Source organism: Erinaceus europaeus, chromosome 8, assembly GCF_950295315.1.
Source record: "Erinaceus europaeus chromosome 8, mEriEur2.1, whole genome shotgun sequence".
NCBI lineage: Eukaryota > Metazoa > Chordata > Mammalia > Eulipotyphla > Erinaceidae > Erinaceus > Erinaceus europaeus.
Genome location: NC_080169.1, coordinates 23,323,358 through 23,346,087, shown reverse-complemented (window position 1 = coordinate 23,346,087; position 22,730 = coordinate 23,323,358). Strand labels below are relative to the sequence as shown.

Below are 22,730 nucleotides of genomic sequence, written 5' to 3'. Positions count from 1 at the left end.
ATAAGACTATCTCCTCAACCATCCAATTCTTCCCCGATGAAGAAATCCAGTCAATCCTAGACAGCATATAGCAAACACTAGTGTAGGGTGAGATACCTGAGAGAAAGTCCACCCTAAGTACTTCACTGGTTGTATCCTTCAAGCCAGGTGATTTGAACTAAGTCTTGGTTTTCCTCCTTTGCCAGTGGATGGGAATAATAGTGTGTGTGTGTGTGTGTGTGTGTGTGTGTGTGTGTGTGTGTGTGTGTGTGTGTGTGTGTGTGTGTGTTTTGCTGTCAATTTGGTTTTTGGTTGTAGTCAGGGCTTCACCACTCCAGGCCAACCTTTTCAAGGTGTGTGGGGGGGAGGAGTGACAATACAGCACTATAGTTTCCCCCCTAGTGCAGTGGGGTCTGGGATTGACCCTGGGTTGTGTGAATGGGAAAGCAGGCACCCAATCAGCTGAACTAGTTTGCCAGCCCAATACTGTGCTCTTAAGTATATGAAACAGTACTATTAGAGTCTTACACATACTTAAACAACCAGACAAAACACAACCATATTTAAACTGGGAAAACTATAGTGGCTACCTAAGGGGAGGGTGGACAGCACAGACTTATGGTGGCAGGGAAGATGGGAAACTCTAGTCCTATCACTATTTAGTCCTATCAATAGTTATACGACATGTGGGGCAGGGGATGGATAGATTTAATATCTCAAGTTCTCTAACTGCCTAGACCGTAGCTCTAAGCACAGACATTAGCTTTTGCTAATATTTATCTTAGATCTGCAAAATGATCAAACTCTGATAAGGGGACTGATTAATTGTTCATGGATCTCTAAAAATATAGCTCTTCAAACATCTAAATCAACTATAGCTTTAGGCCAGACAGGTCAAGACCTTTTGACCTTGTAAGTATTTAAATACAAAGAATGCTAAATGGGTTCAAAGCATAGTGAAGTCAAGTATATTAATACAGATACTAAACCCCCCAACAAACCTGGATATAATAATTACTGATATTTTAACTCTCTCTAAGACTACAAGAAATCCCTTGTATTCTCTTTAAGACTCTCATTTCTCCTAGTCTAGGTACCTCTAGGATATGCCCATACTTCTTGAAATTCCTTCTCTATGATTCCTTACTGCCATACCAACTTTTTCAACTTTAACCAAATTGCTACTAGAGCTGCCACCCCACATTATGCTGCTATTGAAATCCTACTGTGGACTACAACCAGATTTACCAGCCTGAGTAGTCAACCTCGCAACTCTTCAAATCTGGTTAGACCCTTCCTAACAAATGGGACTACCTACATCCAAGTTAGATGGCATGTCATTTAACTAAGCAACAGATAGCAGATTAGGCTAGGGTTTAGGGTACTGGATACAGATGTACACATATCCATAAACAATCATACAACTCAAAGTCAAAGTACTCAATAATGGGTGAAGTGCCTCAAGAAGGCATCATAAATTCTGTAATTGATTGGAATTAGACCAAATTAGCAGGACAGCTTAGCAGAAAGGCCCAAAGAAGACAGATTCCCAAAACCTAACTCTGGCTGGGCTCAACAAATGATAGTCAATGCTCAAACAGCTGAGAGAAAATCTAAGATAATTAGATAAAGAAAGGACTAAAAACGTTGGATAAGGGCAAGAGACTGGTCCACTTAATAATGAATGGCCTGTTTGGTTAATATCATACCACCTGATCATCTGGGGACATAGTTAGGGATTCCTTGGAATCCCATACACATATGATGGGCCTTGACCTCTAAATGTTCCCTCTCTCCATTACCACTGGTCACTTACATAAGGAACAGCGTCTGTGGGCCCTCCCAGGACCTTGGCGCTACCATAAAGCAATGACAGTAGGGATAGCCCCGGTCTCTAAAGGCAGGCTGGTATCCTGCCCTGCCACTCAAAAAAAAAACTGGTCCTGAAATGAGTGCAGCCTTCAATGTTCCTCAGATGTGACCATGAGCTATAAGCTCAGACCAGTAGGGACTTAGAGGTCACATAGGCTCTGGTGCTAAATACATATTTATATGTAAATAAATGTGTAAATACATATGTATATGTATTTACCTGTGGGCCCTGGAGCAGGTGGATGAAGGTAAATAGTTGATGTTAGCTACAGAATATTTTTTATATAAGAATGGGAGCTACTCCCTTCCCTAATCCAACTTTCTAGCCCTTTTCTCAACTCTGACACCATTCTCTCAGACAATATTCTCATCCAACCTCAGGCTAGCTACCAAACTCAAGCAAAATACCATAGTTGTATGCCCCCAGGAACATGCCTAAAAAGGTTCTCCTAGCTTTCTTCTACCCTAAAATCCCTAATCTCATCTGCTCTGATCCTACATTTTGGTTCCTGCTCATTAACCATCTTGTCTCAACTTGGGCCATGCCACCCTCCAGACACCTTGTTACAGATGCTACCATGACTCCACCCTGACTTCTCTGGGCAGACAACCTCACCAATGTGTCCCGTACACTTGTATCTCCAGAGCTCGTGGCCACTAGGGAAAGATAGAAACAGGTTGGGGGTATGGATCGACCTGTCAACGCCCATGCTCAGCAGAGAAGCAGCTACAGAAGCCAGAACTCCTACCTTCTGTTCCCCATAAACAACCTTGATCCATACTCCCAGTGGGGGAGAAGTTCATCAACACCCAGAGAGAGAGAGAAAGAAAAGGAGAGGGACATATGGAGGTAGCTATGATGTTATGAGTGGCTTAGAGGGGAAGAGAGGATTGAACCAGAAAAAGAAAGGGCAACTATGCATAAATGTGGACAGACAGTTATAGAGAATATGGTTGGCCTATGTGTACAACTTCAGGGGGAAATGTGGTGGATTGCAGTGGGGAGAGTGAAGATTCAGAATTCTAGTGGTGGGAATGGTGTGTATTTAAACCCCTGTCAACATGTAATTCTGTAATATAAAAATTAAAATAAGTAAATAAAAGTGTAATTTTCAAAATTTACAAAAAAAAAGAAAAAACATTTTAAAAGATAATGAAATGTTGATTCAAAATCCAGTTTTGTCTACCTTCACAGTGTAAGCTTCAGTCCTTCTTTATATAGAACATGCTGGCAGGATAGAGGAAAGAAGCAAGATACACTATTGTCTCTACATTGTCTAGGCTTTAGAATGTCATAAGCAACCAAATATTGCAGTTAAAGCAAGAAGTCACTGATACCTCATACTAACAATGTGGAAGAGGACTAACCAAATTGAATTCTCATGTGGCAAAAGAAAAGTCTTGAAATTCTCTTACTACCCTGGACTGAGTGCATGCCAAGTATCTGTGTAGATGTCATAAATACAGGGACACATACAGTTATGATTTCTTAAGTGTGCACATCTCGAAACGCAATTTTTTTTTTCCTTAAGGGAGCTTAAGTCAGCTCTGCCTTAGGATGCTGGGGATGGAAGCCTGGACCTCTTCTTCTTCTAGCGTTTGTCAGAAGAAGAAGAGGTCCAGGCTTCCATCCCCAGTGATGTCTCAGATTTGAAAATCTTTCTGAATAATCATTATGCTAACTCCCCAGCTCCCAAACACAAACCTCAAAGATACACCCTTCACTGTTTACATACTGTAATGTGCAGGGTCCTTGGTTCAAGTTCCTGGTCCCCTCTTGTGGGGGGGGAAGTTTAATAAGCAATGAAGCAGTGCTACAAGCATCTTTATCTCTCCCTCTCTATCTCTCCTTCCCTTTTCAATTTCATCTGTCTCTATCCAAAGTAAATGAAATTAAAATATTAAAAAATATATACTCTTGGGTGGGGGAGATAGCATAATGGTTATGCAAACAGACTCTCATGCCTGGGGCTCTAAAGTCCTAGGTTCAGTTTCCTGTACCACCATAAGCCAGAGCTGAGCAAAGCTCTTGTTGGTGTCCATCTTTCTCTCTCATCTCTCTCAAAAATAAAATTAATAAAATATTAATATATATATATATATTCTTCACTACTCAAAGTTATCTTTGTGATTTATTCTTTCTAGAGCCCAAAATAGCTCTCAATTTTTTAAACTTCATTTCTGAAAATTCTTATTAAGGAAGAGGCTAGGGAGCTTACAGACCTCTTCTCCAGGAAGAACTGAAAGTGGAGGAGGCAAAGTGGTCGTGATAAAAAATGGTGGTTACAGCTCTGGAAGAGACAATGCAGGTTCCACAGAGCGAAGGGCGAAGGGCCAACTATAATGATGATAATTACTGAGGTAGAAAAAACTTTCAATCCTAAAAGGAATATGTCTGTGGAGTTGAAGACTGATGATTTGCCAGCAGAGCGTACATTTTCTCAGACACAAGGACCTAGGTTTGAGCTGCTGGAATCCACATGGGAAGGACCTGCATGTAGGAAGTTTTGTGAGTGGTAAAGCAGTGCTGTGGTGTCTCTCCTCTCTCCCTTTTTATTTCTCAGCTTCTATCTGGATGAACGGACACACACACACACACACACACACACACACAGAGAGAAGAGAAAGAGAGGTGTGTGGAGGGGGTGCAGGCCAATGGGAGCAAGGAGTCATGCAGGGACAGAGGCCCAGTGATAATCCTGCTGTCAAAAGAGAAAAAGAAATTTCTGTTCTAGGTCGACCAGATAGCTTACATGGCAGGGTTCCTGTTTTGCCATGCATGTGATCCAGGTTGCAAACCTGCCCACACTGGGAGAAGCTTCAGTGCTGAATGCCTGTCCCTCTCTCCCTATCCTTTATCGGAAAGCCAGCCAAGAGTGATGAAAACTCCAGTGATGTCAACATATGTGCACACACAAACACTAGGTTTTTTCCTTGTCTACTCCTCACGTATAAACACCCAAGCACCGCTTTATAAATCATTGCTAGTGAACATCCTGTCCCAGAAGCTTCCCAAGTTGCTGACTGTGTACATGGCTTCTGATATATCACTGAAGTAAATGAACAGAACAAAAAGCTGACTCTGACTGGTTGCAGTCTTCCAGAGTCTTTAGAAAATAGTTTCCTCTAGAGAGCATATATTTTGGAGACAGTTCCCACCTTGACAATTCTAGAAATGTAAAATGACAGCTATTTTCTTCCTGTTGATGATAGTGAAGTAGCCTCAAGGCCTCAGCTGTCTGGCGACTTGACGAGAGGGGTTTTCCTAGGACTGTTCGGAAGCCAAAGGCCATGTGTTTTATATTAAGGTTAGAGACAAGATACAATGCTACTGAGACCCTTTATGCAATTCCCTTTTTACAACTTTATTTATTTATTTATTTATTGCCTCCAGGGTTATTGCTGGGGCTGTCTGAACTATGAATCCACTGCTTCTGGAGGTCATTTTTCCCATTTTGTTGCCCTTATTGTTATTATTACTGTTGTTACTGCTGTTGTTGTTGCTGGATAGGTTAGAGAGAGGAGGGGAAGACAGAGAGGGGGAGAGAAAGACAGACACTTGCAGACCTGTTTCACCACTCATGAAGTGATCCCCCCTGCAAGTGGGGAGCCAGGAACTGGAACAGAGATCTTTACGCTGGTCCTTGTGCTTCACGCTGGTCCTTGTGCTTCACGCCATGTGCGCTTAACCTGCTGCACTACTGCCCAACCCCCCCAACTTTCTTTTTTTTTTTTTTTTTATAAGAACTATACTCCACATTTCCTTACATTTCTCTCTTTCCATCTTTACCCTTGTCCACAGATCTTAATAGTGCATATATATATTCTGGGTACTACTGAAGAATACTTTCTAGATTTCATATAACCTATTTTGCTTCATGTTGAAGTAATAAAGATTTGTTTTATACCTACCTACCTGCCAAAACAGCTGAATATCAAATGCTTCTGCAGAATATGAAAGTGTCTTTCATTCAATGCTGATCAGTTTAAAAAATATGGTATTCTCCTCAACTCTCTTTTTGATTTCTTACAGTGCTAGGTAGGGCCTTGCACAAATGTGGTTTTACCTTTTGGACCTTTTGGACTGACTTGTTCATTTAAATAAACAGAAAGGGAGAGATGCCACTGAACTGCAGTTTTCCTTGGTGCTGCAGCACTTCCTCATGGAGCCAAGATTCAAACCTGGGTCATATGCATGTCTCTCTAGAGCTCTCTAGAGCTGTCTCTCTAGACCGCTGTATTTCCCCCTTCCAGGGGAATGTTTTAGTAGATTTCACCTCTGAGTTAAAGACCAGTTGCAAGCATGGGACAGGTTAGTAGGCCTTCTTCATGGGAATGAAGTTTTCCCAATAATTGTATACTTTGGCAAGGAGTCAAGGTGACCCTTCTTGGGCCACTATCTAAAGACTGTCCAGTACTAGAGAGCATTGATGGTTTCCTGATATCTGCCAGTGACCCCCGTTTCACTCACCCACAGGCCTCCTAAATGAAACCCTACTCATCGTATGTGAGGCTATAATGTGACGTTTTCCTGAATCAACCTCCTTGAAGGAATGAGATCTGGATATTATCCAGACTGAAAGACTCATTGCTTCTTTGCTATTATGTACATAATGTATGTACATGGACACATGCATATATAATTGATATGTATATACAAACACATAGGTAAATGGCATGTGTAAATACATGAAATGCTAATATATAGTATATATGCAGCTAATACAGTCTATGTATGCCACACTTATAGTTGCATAATACATACTTGCACATATTTATATGACACATACATACTCTTTTTCTCTCAAAATCACTGAATAAGCAAGGACTACCACAGACTTTTAAATGTTTCCTATATACTAATACTTAAGGCAAAACTTCCTGTCTCTGATGAATGGGAATTTATCTGCGGAGACCAGACATGTACAGACTGTGATAAATGATGGCTAATAATTAATAGGGATTTGAAAGGCAGATTTATTGTGACACTAATGAAGATCAAGTTGCAGGGCCTCTCACTTGTGTATATTTTTACCGGATTTTACTGCACTGTTAGGGGGCTGGGTGTTGGCACACCTGTTTGAGTGCACATGTTACAAAGCACAAAGACCCAGGTTTGAGTCCCTGGTCCCTACCTGCAGGGGGAAAGCTTCACAAGTGGTGAAGCAGGGCTGCCAGTGTCTCTGTCTCTCTCCCTCTCTATCCCCCACTCCCTCTCAATTTCTGGCTGTCTCTATCCAGTGAACAAAGATTAAAACACACACACACACACACACACACACACACACACACACAGCTAGGGCACAAGCAGCCATTTCCAAGGCCCAGAAGGAGCCCTTGCAATATAGCTTGTAAATTATGAAGTAAGATTTTAATAGCAGTAGGTTAATAGTGTCCTTTTCCACTCTGACTTCTCCTCTTGGGTTCAGTGACACTGGAATTGAGAATATTTTTGAGATATAACAAAAGGGACGTTGAATTGGGAACACATTTAGTTTGGGTTTAATGGTGTGTATCTGTACAATTCACTGGCATGTCTATGTCTAAGTTATTCTTAGCTGTCCTAGTCTAGGAATCACTTCTCAGGAAAATCATCCCTCTGCTAGCTTACCTGGGATCATTATACAAAAGAGAGAGAGAGAGAGAAGGAGAGGGAAAGTATGTCAAGTACGTCTGAATATCAGTAACAACTAAAAAACTGATAATGAACTGGTTAACAGGTATCATCAAAAGTTAATGCAAAAGTAAACACAAAATACCCATATTCTTATGACTCATGCACAAACTTAGTAAGAATTTGACAACAATCCTACAAGTTTATATGGCACTACCAGTGAAGAACTATGAGACAAATAATTTGTTCTAAATTATCAAAGATTAAAATGTAATTTGATCTTCTATGCTTAACAATGACTTAATTTTTCACTGTATAGAAATTATTACAAGTCACTGGTAGAATTCATCAAAGGCATGACAATGGAAATGGACCTAAGTTAAGAGGAAAAAGAGTTTTGTAGACAGCTATCATGGAGTGCTGAGGAATCATATCCATGTATCAACAACTCAACTGTAAGCAATTAACACTTCCCCCTAATAAAGTGATTTGAGGGGGAAAAAATAATCGAAAAGTGTGCAGCTCAAAAGAAATATTGTCATGTGATAGTTGCTTGATTAATTTACATAACTGGTCTTTATCTCCTTGGATTTTTATTTTGAGATGGTTTAGAACGCCAGTTTAGAGATCTTGCATTTTGTTGTTATTTCTTAATGTAAATGAATAACTACTCTGTACTTACTTTGTGTTTGCTACACTACATTTCTTTTTCATAATGAAAGTCTTAAGTTACAAGCTCCATTAACACTTGGGCCCAATTCTTAATACCAGTTAGGGAGGCCTTGGATGACAGGGATAATTATAAACAATGTTCATATAAAATTTAATTCACCCTCACAGAAAGCAAGACAGTAACCTTTCTAAAATTACAGCCTCCCAATTTGGCATCAAACATGCTAATATATTATATTATAATATATTGGCTAAATATCCTATCTAGTCAAATGCAGCCCTGAATGTTTATTTCAGTAAAATGATAGAACAGACACACGTTTATATCCCCCCAAACTATATGTATTTAGGATTCCCCTAAACTGTATGAAGTGTGTGTGTGTACATACCTACTTGAAAGCGCACATACTTACAATCTCCTCTGGTTCTGTACCTGAACAGCCCTGTGAACCGAAGGAGTGAGTAAGAGGGTATCCTACTTCCAGGAGACAGGGTATGAGCAGAGATCAGGGAAAGCAGTAACCATTCATTCATTCACTGCTTCTTTCCAAATGAAGTATCTTTGTGCTCATAGGTATAAGGCACAGTACTTCTTTTTAAGTGCTAGGTTTGTTTGTTTTAATGAATACAGGCCACAATTGGAAGCTACTGGCTTTAATGTCACTTTGCCAGTCCAAAGTGGCAAAGGGTTTTGCCAGCATCTAAAGTACCTTTGGCCACACTGAAGAGAAAGTTGCCAGGGATTGAACTCCAATGCTGAGCCATTGAAGAAATTTTTATTGCTCGCTCTTAGTCTTTCCTAGGAAGAGTCTGTTGATTTTACATAGTTGCAAAATGCCTAAAACAGTATTACTAATAGGAAGACACAACCCATATTCTATTAATCTCTAATTTATATAAAAATACAAGAATGCCAAATACACTTACTCAGTAAAGACAAAAAAAAATGGCAAAGATGGGATGAGGTCAACAGTTTAATATGTAGATGAGAATTTCACATTATCAGCTCATTTACTCATCAGTCACACCATGGAGTAGATAGTCTTATTATCCTCGCCATACAGTGGAGAAAATCGAGACACTATATGGTTAATCCATTTGTTCATCATCAAAGTACTAACAAGTGACAGGTGTTCAACCCAATTACACTGGGCTCATGCTGCTGCCTTTCTGATGATACTCATCACAAGAGTTCAGAGCTACTTTCTAAAAGAGGAGATAGAGACCAACTGTGTCTAGTGGAAAATGAGGACTCTAGTGTCCTAACTTTTCAACTACTTGGCAATTTGGCACAGAGTCAGCTCCACATATCTGGAATTCAAATCCCAGCTTCCTCTTATAAACCATGGAAACTTAGGACAAATCAGGTTAACATTTCTTTTTTTATTATTTTTTTAAATTTTTTATTTAAGAAAGGATTAACAAAACCATAGGGTAGGAGGGGTACAATTCCACACAATTCCCACCACCCAATCTCCATATCCCACCCCCTCCCCTGATAGCTCCCCCATTCTCTAGCCCTCTGGGAGCATGGACCCAGGGTCACTGTGGGTTGCAGAAGGTGGAAGGTCTGGCTTCTGTAATTGCTTCCCCGCTGAACATGGGCGTTGACTGGTCGGTCCATACTCCCAGTCTGCCTCTCTCTTTCCCTAGTAGGGTGGGTCTCTGGGGAAGCGGAGCTCCAGGACACATTGGTGGGGTCTTCAGGTTAACATTTCTGTGCCTCAGTTTACTCATCTATAGATTCGGGGAAAATAAGGACCAACTACACATAGTACAACCTCGTAGCATACTGTGGCGCTGTTTTAAAAAGATACTGCTGATATTCATTCACTAAGCTATTGTTGGAAGCAAGTTCTATATAATTTGCAATAACAATCTTGTTTTTCTTTCCATTGGCTTTGGCCTTTCATAAACAGATGGCTTATAAACCTAGCCTATGCAATGAAGCGGCATGGATTTACTAGTGGTTTGGGGATGAAAAAGCTAACAATAGACACTTAAGACAAGAAACTTGCCGATAGTGGGGTTCAAAAATCACCAAAGACAGGGGCTGGGGAGATAGCATAGTAGTTATGAAAACGACTTTTGAGCCTGAGGTTCTGAGGTCCTAGGTTTAATTCCCAGCACCACCATAAGGTAGAACTAAGCAGATCTGTATCTAAATCAAGCAAGGACCATTAAACAACAACAAAACAATTTTTTGAGACCAAATGTCAGAAGATTCTACAGCACTGAAATACAAAGATAGAGCAGGCGTTTTATGAGTCTGTGACATGACCTTCAATGCTAAATTTAGTGCTCTCGGGGTTTCTATGATTCCTAGTTATTTGTTTAGCTTCACCTGTCTAGGCCATGCATATAAAGTTTTCTACAAACTCAAGTACTGACTCCCAGTAAGAAGCAAGCAAATAGTGGCCAGCTTTGCTCATCTCCAGGAAACAAAGCCAGGTTTTGAATGAACTGACAGTGAGCTGATGGAGAAACACTTTACTTATCAATACAAGGCTGTGCAATTTAAATCAGAGAGAGGCTTTTACTTTTTCTCCCCCTCTCCCCTTTTTAGGAGACAGAGAAAAAGTGAAACAGACTCCTAGATGGGAGCTTCCTTTGTGGGGGATGGGCTCCAACATGGGTTGGGCAAATAGCACTGCAATACACTATCCAAGCGCTCCCTTCCAGAGAGGATTTTAGCTGGGATATTCAGATTGTACAAGGAAGCAGGTGGGGCAGTACTAGGCCAGCAACGAAAGACAAGGAAGAGAGTACATACACAGCTACAACACTTTTACAAGAGAAAGGAAGATAACTAAAACAGAAGATCATACTTTTCTTGGCTCTAATGGCTCAAGTCCTTATTCCTTTGTACTTGCAGGGAAGTGGTAAAAAGAAAACAGTAATAAGAAAGTAAGAACTACATACAAGTGTGTCAGATAACAGAGCACTACTCTCAACACACTTATTAAGCAGTGCAGTTAAAATGAAAACTATAAGGCCTAGACTTTTAGGCCTTGAATGTTAAAGATCTATTTTTAAAAAATCTGTCAAACAAGAAACATGCCATATTCCCACAAACCTTCACTTCATTATGACTTAGTGATTTTGATTAGTGGCTACAAGTAATAAGACCAAAGGCACCAAGATGGAACTGTCAGTTAACTTTCACTCTAATACTCCTTTAACTGCTAAATAACAAGTCCCTTAAAATATATCATGTGAATTAGCATATCTCTTAGTAGATTTTTTTCACTTATCTTTCTAATATGACCTTTTTCTAACAAAGGCATGATACTTCACCTAACTGTATGCACAAATTCATAGGCTAAAGTACAAAAAACAACTAGCCCATAATAATGTGTGTTTCTACTAACTGCTTGGATGCATTTGTACTCATCTATCTTTAAAGTATATTTACAATACTGCCAACTAATCAGGTTTTCATTCTTATTAAAGTGAATTTTATTTATTTCTATAAATGGGGTTGTTTTTGAAAAGGGGCCTCTTCTCAGTCAAAGTTGAAGTCAATAGTTTAAGTTGACCTCTCTATTCTGAGGACTTCAAGTGTTTGCTCATTGTAACTTTTTCATAAAGTCTGCCAGTCTCCAGCTATTTTAAATGTACAGTGACTATCAGTCTTTCACAGTTTGCCAAACTCATACCTATCGTTTTAAACCTAGTTTTTCTAATACCGTCATTAAAAGGAAAACACTAGCCTTATGGAGGTGTTCGTTATCTGAAAGTTGAGTTTTAAAAAGTTCATGAAGCACTTAACATTTCTTATAAAATATTTGCATGACACAGCAATTTTTGCAAACTTGAAAAATGTGATTAACTGAGAGTATTAAATTTAACTTGGTTTTAAAATCATCTAATTGAAGGAAAACTATGTTACTACATTTTAATAAATGTAATTTATACCCACTTTCAACCAGCTAGCTTAAGTAGGAAAGCAATGTGGTTAAATTTACTTGAGCTGCATTAATTTCAGTATATTAAAACAACTGTTAAGGACAGTAATAGAATATATAATGACAGCCTTCTCAAGGTCAAGAAATTTTTATTTGTTTACAATAATACATTTATATGAATTTAAATCTAGTATTGAAGGGAAATTGAACTAATAAATTTTCTACTGAAACTTTGCATTACTGAAGTTTCAGCCTTATTTTAAACTACCTGTCACAATCTGCTTTAATTTTAACCCCACTACCAACTATAACCATCAGCACTATCAGCCACTATGTCACTATCAACTATCAGCAGTTTTGCTACTCCGTTTAAACTCCTTCTCTTAAGACTAGTTTGCTTGGCCTTTACATCACACCTTGATCAGAGGAAACAGAAGTGGCTATGCTGACGTTTACAACTTTTTAAACTTCAAAAAGCTGCACTTAACGTTAAGCATCAAGGTTATCTTCTGAAAGACGTTGTGTAGGCACTTTCAGTGATGTTCCTACTCAGGATGCCCCCACCATATCCTGATACAAGGTAGAAGCCAATGCTCTTTAAGCACCTACTATGTGTAAAGAGAGAGCAAGATATTAAGGACCATAAATAAGCCTTGGTCTCATTTTATTCATGCATAAATACACAGCAGTCGTGATTTATTCATTCAACTTTGAGCTGCACGACGGACTCTATAACATTCATTTGGAACAGGCTTTCTGGCACAGTTAAGAGGTTCTCTAATTAAACCGCACTGGGGCATTTCGCGGCTCCTTCCCCTTCAAGTCCACCCAGGACAGCACCTGAGTGCTGGCCACACCTTCCGCAGGTGGCTGCATCGCCTCCGCCAGATGAACCCGACCCGCTTCCCCATAAGAGCGCTGAGTACATGTGCCCGGTGCCTTGTAGGAATCAGAGGACTTGTTGAAGTCCCCGGGATCCTGGGCGGGCGGGCGGGCGGGGAAGGCGGCCACCTCGTCCGGCGCCCCCTCCTCCGCGGTCACCGCGCAGCGCGCTCGGGGCAGCGAAGGCCGCCGCCGCCGCCAGTCCTGGGCGCAGCCGGCGCCCCTCGGGCCTAGCACGTCTGCCAGGCAAGTCGCCGAGCCCGGGCGCATTTAAATGCCCGGCTGCTCGCGCAGGGGGGTGGCTCTGCAGCACCGGCGGCGGCCGCGGGGGCCTCTAGGGCAGCCCGAGCCTGGGGCGCAGGGCGCGGCCCGCGGGCGCACCCGGGACCTCAGCCCACGGCGCTGCGGGGTCCGAGCCAGGCCGGGCAGAGGGGGAGCCCAGTTCCCGGGCGACCCCCGGCGCCGCCGAGGGACACGCCGAGCGCCCCGTCCCCTGCCCGCGACCGCGCGCCCGGCCCCCCGCCCGCCGCACCACACCTAGCAACCGGCGCTGACAGGACGCAGTGGCGGCGGCCGCGGCGGCGGCGGGAGGAGGAAGCGGAATGGCTGCCGCGGTGGAGCCACCCCCGCCCCCCCCGCCCCGCTCCCACCTCCCAGCGGCTGCAGCCGCCGCCGAGCCCTGACAGCTCGAGCCCGGGCGGAAGCGGCGGGCGGCCGGCGGCGTGCAGCACCCGCCCCTGCACCCGCCACCCCCAGCGCCTCAGGCGGCCGCGGCCACCCGGCCAACTAACTCCGCGCCCCTGCGCCCGTCTGCCGCGCCGCCGCATCTCCCCCGCCGGGCGCCTCCCCCCGCGCCGCGCCGCGCCGCGCACGGCCGCGCACCCCCACGCCCAACACTTGGCAGCGGGTGCGCACGCCCCGCCGGGTCCCCCCGCGATCCCCGCAGCCCGCCGCACCTCGGGGCGCCCGCCCCTCCCCTCCCCCACCCCGCCCTGCTCCCCGCCCCCCCTCCCCCCGGCACCTCGCGCCGCCGCCTCCCGCCACCCCCGCGGCCCAGGCTCGCACACACCCTCCCCGGCCCGCCGCCGCCTCCCGCAGCTCCCCGCCACCCCTGGCCATTCTGGGGTTCTCGCCCAGGCAGGAGTTGCAGCGGACCGGGCGCCCCCGCCCACCCCCGGCTCATTTACCGATGTGGTTGTCCTCGATGTGCTCGATGAGGTCGGCCAGGGTGGGGAAGTGGAGTCCGCAGCCCCCGAATCGGCAGGTATTGGAGAAGAAGGAGGCGGCGGCGATGCCTGTCATGGTGCTACATCGAGAGCCCCCCTGGTGTCGGCTCTGCGAGCGCCGGGCGGGCGGGCGGAGGGAGGGAGGGAGGCAGGGTGGGGTGAGGAGAGGAGGGGCTGGGGGAGGGGGAGAGGCGGGGTGAGGGGAGCTCGGGGCTCAGAGCACGGAGCACGGAGCAGTGGACGGCGGCTGAAGGGGCGAGGGCGGAAGAAGGCGAGAGAGCGAGCGAGCGGAGGGAGACCGGGAGCCGAGGGGAGGCGGTGGCGGCGTCGGGAGCGGAGGGTGGGGGTGGGGGTGAGGCCGCCGCAGCTGGGAGGAGGGACCAGGACGCGCGGCAACAGCTGTGCCGCCCCAGCCTCTGCTCCTGGACCCCGCCACCACCTCACCTGGGAGCGCCTGCCACCAACTTTATGTCACTGGGCCTGCCCTGGGTGCAATGTGCAAAGAGTCCGAAGCCACCTTGGATGTATATATTACATTCTTGATTGAGACACATTGATCACACGTTTATCCCCTCTTTGAGAATCCAGGGGGTTACCTATGCCCCTCCTTGGAATATTTGTTTGCACTTGACCACAGCAACATTCACAGGGGACACAGGAAAGGGTGATTGTATGCACCTGACTCTAAATCTCCCCCACCCCTCCACACACACGCCCACCCTTTTTTAAAGTCTATATTCTCTAGAGGTTTATACTAATTGATTTTAATGAACTTTTCCCCTAGGCCAGAAGAAAATCCTAGTTTTATTTAAATTTCAAAATAGAGTGTTTGATTGTCAAGTGCAATTGCCGTGTGTTTTACATATGTACCACATTCGTTATACTCGTTGGTCCTTTTGGGAAAACAAAATAATTTTATTTTCCTCCTGCCCAGGCACAGGACTGGTAATTAATCCATTTATCTCCCAGGGAGTTCTACTGCCATAGCAGAAAAGAAAGTGCTTTGCTTAAGGCTAGGAGTAGAAAGAGGGTCAAGGTACGTATTTGCTCTTCATTTAAAAGCAAAGAGATTCATTCTTCCAGTCAGTCAAGACTGACCTCTTCTTCTTCTAGCGTTTGCCAAGACTGACCTCTTAGCATTGAAATAATAGTATTAACCAGACAAGTCGGTAACTTCTCTGAAAAACAGAATTTTGTTTAGACTAAAATTTCCACTTTGTCCTCAAACTCCAACCACAGTTGCCTTCTTATTTCTACCTAGGAAGGGTGTTCTCTAATAGTATATATATATTCCCTTTTGTTGTCCTTGTTGTTTTATTGTTGTAGTTAATATTGATGTCCTCATTGTTGGATAGGACAGAGAAAAATGGAGAGAGGAGGGGAAGACAGAGAGGGGGAGAGAAAGACAGACACCTGCAGACCTGCTTCACCGCCTGTGAAGCGACTCCCCTACAGGTGGGGAGCCAGGGCTCGAACCGGGATCCTTCTGCTGGTCCTTGCACTTGGCGCCATGTGAGCTTAACCCGCTGTGCTACCGCCCAACTACCTCTAATAGTAATTTTAAAGGTGCCTAAGGAATACTATACATTATCAGCAGTTTATGACCCAATAGTGTATCTGTAAAATTAAGATAGGTATATTAAACTGAGCATTCTTCTTTGGAAAAAAAAATTACTTTGTGGTACAGGTACATAGAGATACAGTATTTCTATCTCCATAATCTTTACTTATCTCTAGTGTTACTCCCATAATAAATTTGTAAAGTTTTACCTTTGAGTAAAAGCACTACAGATGTTTTGCCATCTGATAGCCCCAACCACTGAAGGTGATGTTTCCCTTCCTGTGACATTTCCTTTCTTTGCCCATCTCTTCTGTTTCCCAGTTCACAGGTGACAAACTTGCATTAACATGAGGGCTAGTTGAATGAGACCGGGGCAGTTGTGTGGTTGAGGTTCAGTTTGGTGCCAAGAATGGTTTTCTGGACTATCCTGGGAATGAGAACAGGGCCTAGGTCGGACATGACTAGGAGCCAGAGATCCAGTTGGTGGGAGACTGAAGATGGGGTCAAACAAGGGTCTAAGGAACAAGAGTTAGAATTTGAGATCTTGAGTTAAAAATTTGGCAGCTGTGCAGAGCATTCAGCTGTCCGGTTTGGGAAGGCCTTTAGTTGAGGTCAAGCAAAATATTTGTCAGATACACCACACCAAGTGACAGGACAGGGAAATGCAGTGCAAACACTTTAGCCAAATTGACGCCCAAACAACTTCCCCAACCTAGGTGAGTGTTAGGCCCCCTCAGCATGAAACATGAGGACACATAAAAACTTTGGAGAAATAGCAAATGTCTTTTGGAAGAAAAAAATCTATGAATGTAAAATTACTAACTCCAGATAATGTTCCAGAGAGGGACAGAGACAATTTAGGTAGAACAGTAAAAGACAAAAGTGCCAGAAAACTGCAGGTGAATGATGAAGGAAATACCTGATATGGATTGGGGAAGCAGTTACAGAAGCCAGACCTCCCACCTTCTGCCACCCACAACCACCCTGGGTCCATGCTCCCAGAGGGACAGAGAATGGGAAAGCTATCAGGGGAGGGGGTGGGATATGGAGATTGGGTGCTGGGAATTATGTGGAGTTGTACCCCTCCTACCCTATGGTTTTGTTAATTTATCCTTTCTTAAATAAAAAATAAAGTAAAAAAAAAAAGAAATAGGGGCCTGAATTTACTAATGCATATGTTTCTATTCCTGTTTACGTGAACAAAATCTTGAAAGGCCACATTTAGTAAATACAACTTTTTAAATAAAACAGACTAAGCAATTTATAAAATGAATCAATATTTTAATTTTTAAGATTTAAACTTTTGTTTTCCTTGAGATCAGGAAGTAGCTCACTCAGTGCACATCTATTTACATGACCCCAGGTGCAAAGCCCAACTCCTCAGAGGAGCAACATGGCTCTAGCAGGAGCTCCATGGATGGTGGAAAGTGCTGTGGTGTCTCTCCTCTGTGTAGTCTCTCTTCTCCATTCCCTTCTCCCACAAACAAGGAATGAAAATGTTCACCTGGTGGTATCGAACATTTTTGAGGCCTTTGTGTTATTAAATAATAATAGCTTCTTTACATTGGCAATTACTAATATCTAGCAGAGAATCAGTTTGCATGAAATAATCTCTTTTAGTAGTACTTCATACATAAACTGAAGCATTGCTTCTGTAAGATTCTACTCATATTAATTTCTTTTTCTACCAAAATTATCTCTGCAGGGCTCCACAGTTTCTGGTGACCATTGTTTCCCCTCCATTGCCCCCCCCCCTTTTTTTCCTTTTTGACTGAGAGTGATTGACACAGATCAAGAGGGATATCATAATTTTTTTAAGCCTGTACACTCCACACCATACCACACCAGGCATTCCTTGTCCTTATATGAAGTTCCACATTGGCATGATTTTTTAAACCTGGAAGATAGTGATTATACAATCCACTGTTTTTTTTTTTCCTTCAAGATGCAGTTTAAGATGTCAGAAACATTAGTGATTTCTCAGGCACACACGCTCAGTTTCCACTTTATGTTCATATAGCGTTTTCAGTGAAGCAATAAGAAGGAAAACTTTAAAAAAATTAAGTTCCTTTGCAATGGCCTGCTTACTGCTTTTTATTATAACCACCATCAAGAGGCAGTTGGTTAGTATTTGTGAAGGGGACTTTTTTTTTTCTGCAGATTTATTTGCTTTAGTTGTCTATATTCTACATATGAGCAAATCCTAAATAGTTAAAACATTTTATTTATTTAAATTATCTTCATTTATTGGGTAGAGACAGCCAGGAATTGAGAGAAAGGGAGACACCTACAACACTGCTTCACCACTACAGGTGGTGGGACTAGGGGCTTGAACAGGTAAGTCCTAGGGGCTTGAACCTGAGTCCTTGCCCATTGTAACATGTGTACTTAACCAGCTGTACTACCACCCAGCCCCAGTAAAACGATTTTAAAAGTCAGGAACAGTGAGAGAACTGAAGACTCCTAAGGTGGTGGCAGTGAACTAGAAACATCGTCTGAGTTTAAGACCATTTTCCATACTAAAGAATAGCATTATAGTTACATAAAAAAAAAAAAAAAAAAACTTTCATGAGAGTCCGGTGGTAGTGCAATGGGTCAAGCGCACATGTAGCACAAAGCACAAGGACCAGCATAAGGATACTGGTTCAAGTCCCCGGCTCCCCACCTGCAGGGGGTTCACTTCACAGGTGGTGAAGCAGGTCTGCAGGTGTCTTTCTCTCCCCCTCTCTGTCTTCCCCTTCTCTCTCCATTTCTCTCTGTCCTATCCAACACGACAACATTAATAACAACAATAATGACTACAACAATAATAAAAAAACAAGGACAAAAGGGAAAATAAATATTTTTTTAAATTAAGAAAAACTTTTATGTCTGAGGCTTTGTTGTTCCTACAGTCAATTCCAGTACCACCATAAGCCAGAACTGAGCAGTGTTCCGGTGTCAGTCTCTCTTTCTCTCTCTCTCATTACATATAATTATATAATAAATTGATAAAATGCTTTTTCAAAAGGCCTTTTTCCTTAGAAGACTATACATTCAAAGATGTAGGCCCAGACAAATTATGGATGGATAATCATCCCATACGTTGGTTTTTAACATTCCAAATGGTTTGGAATTCAGTAGCAGTCTCACTAAATCTAGCAAGGCCACTACTTACACGACCAGTCAATTCCCAGGAAGGTGTGAATCCGTGGGTCTGATGGTATCAGTGGAAACCACAGAAAGATTCTGTTTCTTCCTTGCATCCTGCCTCCTCCCTCCCTGATGAGTTAAATGCTTGTTACCTGTACTCCTGCCAAGCTCTCTCTACATTAGGTTTCACTGTTTATTGGTCTTCCTTCTCTTCTAGACCAGTAGTGCCAAACCTTTTAACTTTATTTTTCTTTTCTAGATATGGGCCTTGTATATGAGGGATTTCATTATTCCCAGGCAGATGCTTTTTACACACAGAGAGAGAGAGGGAGAGGGAGAGGGAGAGGGAGAGGGAGAGGGAGAGGGAGAGGGAGAGGGAGAGGGAGAGGGAGAAGAGACAAGGCCACAATAGTAGAGCTCCCTCCATTGTGTTGCCTCTCATGTGGTATCACAGCTAGAATCTGGGCTTCATCCACAGTAAAGTATGTGCCCTGCTATGTGAACTATCTCTCTGGACTCTAAGCCTTTTTGTTTCTCTCTCTTTTTTCTTCTTCTTCTTTTGCCTGCAGGGTTATTACTGAGGCTCTATGCCTGCACAATGGATCCACTGCTCCTGGCATCCATTATTTCTCCTCTTCTTTCCATTTTCCTTTTTGATAGAGAAAATTTGAGATGTAAGAAGAGAGGAAGTGACTCACTCATAGCACTGCTGCACTGCTCATGAAGGTGGGGGCTTGACCCTGGGTCCTTGCACAATGTAGTGTGTGAGCTCTTCCAAGTGAGCCATTGTCAAGTCTCCTCTCCACGTTTTTGATCAAGAACTCCCATCAATAAAAATTTCAACCTTCGGCTCATGAATATTTTTATTTTTAAATTATATATAATCACTGCTATTCAAGAATTATATATATCTTACAAAACGAATCCAAAACCAATCTGAGGCCTTTTAAAAACCAAACTGGAAGGCTTTATCATAAATCATACACCTCAAGGCATTGTCTGCTACTCCCACCCCCATAAATTCTACCTTGGAGGTCTCCTCCACTAATGTTCAGAAAAAGTTGAGTGGAGGTTAAGCTCAGCATTGTGAAATAGCAGTGTGCAGTTTGTTACAGGTCTTCCCCTGTGTAGCCTCAGTGAAAGACAGTCTTTAATCTTCTCTCAGCTCAGATAGATTACAGCAGTTTTACCTTACTAGGATCATGGCCCAACCTTTGACAAGACCTTTTTGCAGGTCTAACACAATGTCATTGTTCTTTGCCTCTTAAACGACACTCATGAAGTGCTTGTCTCATTGGTTTTGATGGCACTAGTTTCCTAGTCTCTGCTGATGTAGACAAAGCCAGTCAACTGGACAGAGATAAGCAGAAAGACAACTAGCCATAACACACCGTCTGAAACTAGCTTTCCTTTTATTTTGCCAACTAGGACACCTTTTCCCTACACAGATTATTTTAAATAGCTATTAATACTATTCGGTGAGTGCCAACTGTTGTGTCCAGCATTGGACTAGATGGGAGAGTACATATTATTAACACCTGGATCAGTTTTTAGACGCTATGACATAGATCAACTCAATGTATCCAGATGATGGATGAGAAAAATAAATAAATAAGTAAAAGCAAGGCCCAGGGGAAAATGCTAAATTGCTTAGCTTCCATAAATTTACCAAATGCTGAAACTAGGATTTAAACTTGGATCTATCTGGCTCCAGAATCCTGATGGTACTGATGCTTCTTTCAATGCAGTGGGGGGACAAGTTCAAACTTGAGTCCTGCACATGGCAAAACAGCATACTATCCAAGTGAACTATTTCACTAGACCTTAATTTTGTAAATTTTAACCAGAGCACTGCTCAATTCTGGCTTATGGTAGTACTGGGGATTGAACCTAGAACTGCATTGCCACAGATATACATGTCTTTCACATCACTGTTATGCTACCTCCTCATCAGGTTCTCCCTCTTTACATAATAATCACTCTTGTGACCTGGAAGGTGACACAGTGGGTAGAGTAATGAACTTGTGAACATGAGTTTGATTCCCAGCATGGAGTGTGGATTATATTTGTTTCTTTTTCTGGTCTTTCTTTCATAAATAAAGTCCTTTTTTAAACATTTTATTTAATAATGAACAAATCTGTTGGACAAAAGGGGTACTATTCCACACAGTTCTCACCACCAGAGTTCTTCATCCCACCTCCTCCATTGGAAGCTTTTCTTTTCTTTATCCCTCTAGGAGTATGGACTCAGGATCATTATGGGGTACAGAAGGTAGTAAGTCTGGCTTCTGTAATTGCTTCTCCGCTGGACATGGGCATTGGCAGGTTGATTCATACTCCCATCCTGTTTCTGTCTTTCCCTAGTGGGGCAAGGCTCTGAAGAGGCGGGGCTCCAGGACATTTTGGTGAGGTCATCTGTTCAGGGAAGTCAGGTTGGTATCATGGTATCATCTGGAACCTGGTGGTAGAGTAATGAAGCTTAAGGGTTGACATTCCACGCCTGACGTCTCTGTATACAGTCCAAAGTGAAGCATGCCAAGGTGGTACTGGTTTCATTGACTGCGTTGGGATCAGCAGATGCAGTATCAGTTGGTATGACTTGAGAGAAGCATGCAGGAAAGTGAGCCCCATCCTAGAGGTTCCAGGACTGGGAGAAATATGGCCTTTATAGACAAAGGGGAAGGTTCCTGCTATCTTAGGGTTTAAGAAGGCAAAAGATAGTTATTGCTATAACCAAGTTACTTGGCAATTGAGTTAACATTGAAAAATCCCATTGTTAGGGTTTGCTGTATCATTCAAGACCTCACCATAATTTATGACTTTTTAAGCCATTGTTTTGTTCTTTAGCAGGTTCTTCAGCTACCCTAGATTGTGTGTGCCTTCCTACCATTGACTTTGGGCTGGAGTGGAGAACACCAGCATGAGGAAAGGTGACCCATTTTGCTTTTGTCTTGCTCTCTCTGTCTCCTGTCCGCAGGGACTCTAATCATGTTGCTGTCCAACTCATTGTCTGGCCTAATCATCTTTTATCTTGTGGTTTTAGTCCCTGGAGTCATAAATCAAACATCCTTACTGAATATTGTTCCCAAGGACTTTCCAACTCAGTCTATTCTTTTTCAGAGCAAGACCAATGTGGAGAGAGAAAATAGACCCAGACTCTAGTCATTCCTCTAGGAAGGACTTTTCCCCTGGTTTTACAACTGATTTTTACCTTTTGTTAATTTTATCTCATTGTGCCTTTCTCAACATATATGTTTCTTTCTTTTCTGGAGTGCTTCGTATGTTTAACAAGATCTCTTGTCATAGATATTTCAAATTTGGAGGCCCTAAGGGCAACACAGGAGAAGCGATGACCGATGTGGGCAGTGTGTCAGTGCATATAGATGTTCTGTGTAGACGGTGGGGACTAGCAAAGAACCACAAGACAAGGGTGCTGGGAGATGGTTCACCTGGCAGAAGGCAGAGTGGAAGGTTCTTGCAGGTGTGGGGCCCCAGTGTAAACCCTGGTAACAAACACTGAAAAACAGAACCCTTCATCAGGCCACATTTGAGCCCACTACTTTGCAACCTGTTTCCATTTCAAACCAAAGTGCAAAATCAGATTACTTTTACTGTCACTGTAGTCTCAGAGCACCTCAGTTAATTATTTCTAAATGTCTCACCATCATGAAAGTTGATATAATCTTATTCCTGGTTCAAATAATTTTTAAAAGGACCCTTACCTCAAAGATGATACCAGAGGTGCCCAGGTAATGGTCACATCAAAGGGAAGGAATAGTTGGGAAGGGTTTATTCCAGACTTTTAAAAATATTTATTTATTTATTTATTTTCCCTTTGGTTGCCCTTGTTGTTTTATTGTTGTAGTTATTATTGTTGTCATTGT

General features: G+C 42.9%; 1 protein-coding gene and 1 long non-coding RNA gene across 6 annotated transcripts in view; one reads left to right on the top strand and one right to left on the bottom strand.

The window, feature by feature from the left end:
* JAZF1 (JAZF zinc finger 1) overlaps positions 1–14,481 on the bottom strand; it is a 384,746-nt gene extending 370,265 nt beyond the window's left edge. Inside the window, exon 1 of the mRNA XM_007521609.2 lies at positions 14,115–14,481. Within this exon, the coding sequence (XP_007521671.1) occupies positions 14,115–14,229 (115 nt within the window). The 5' untranslated portion in view covers positions 14,230–14,481. The remainder of the gene's footprint in view (positions 1–14,114) is intronic.
* Positions 14,055–22,730, top strand: part of LOC132539881 (uncharacterized) — a 57,066-nt gene continuing 48,390 nt past the window's right edge. For 2 of the 5 annotated variants that reach the window (XR_009551156.1, XR_009551155.1), the window contains exon 1: positions 14,055–14,191. This is a non-coding gene — a long non-coding RNA (uncharacterized LOC132539881). Of the gene's footprint in view, positions 14,192–21,210; positions 21,279–21,693; positions 21,777–22,730 lie in introns of all 5 variants that reach the window. The other 3 variants (XR_009551157.1, XR_009551159.1, XR_009551158.1) reach the window with 3 other exon arrangements.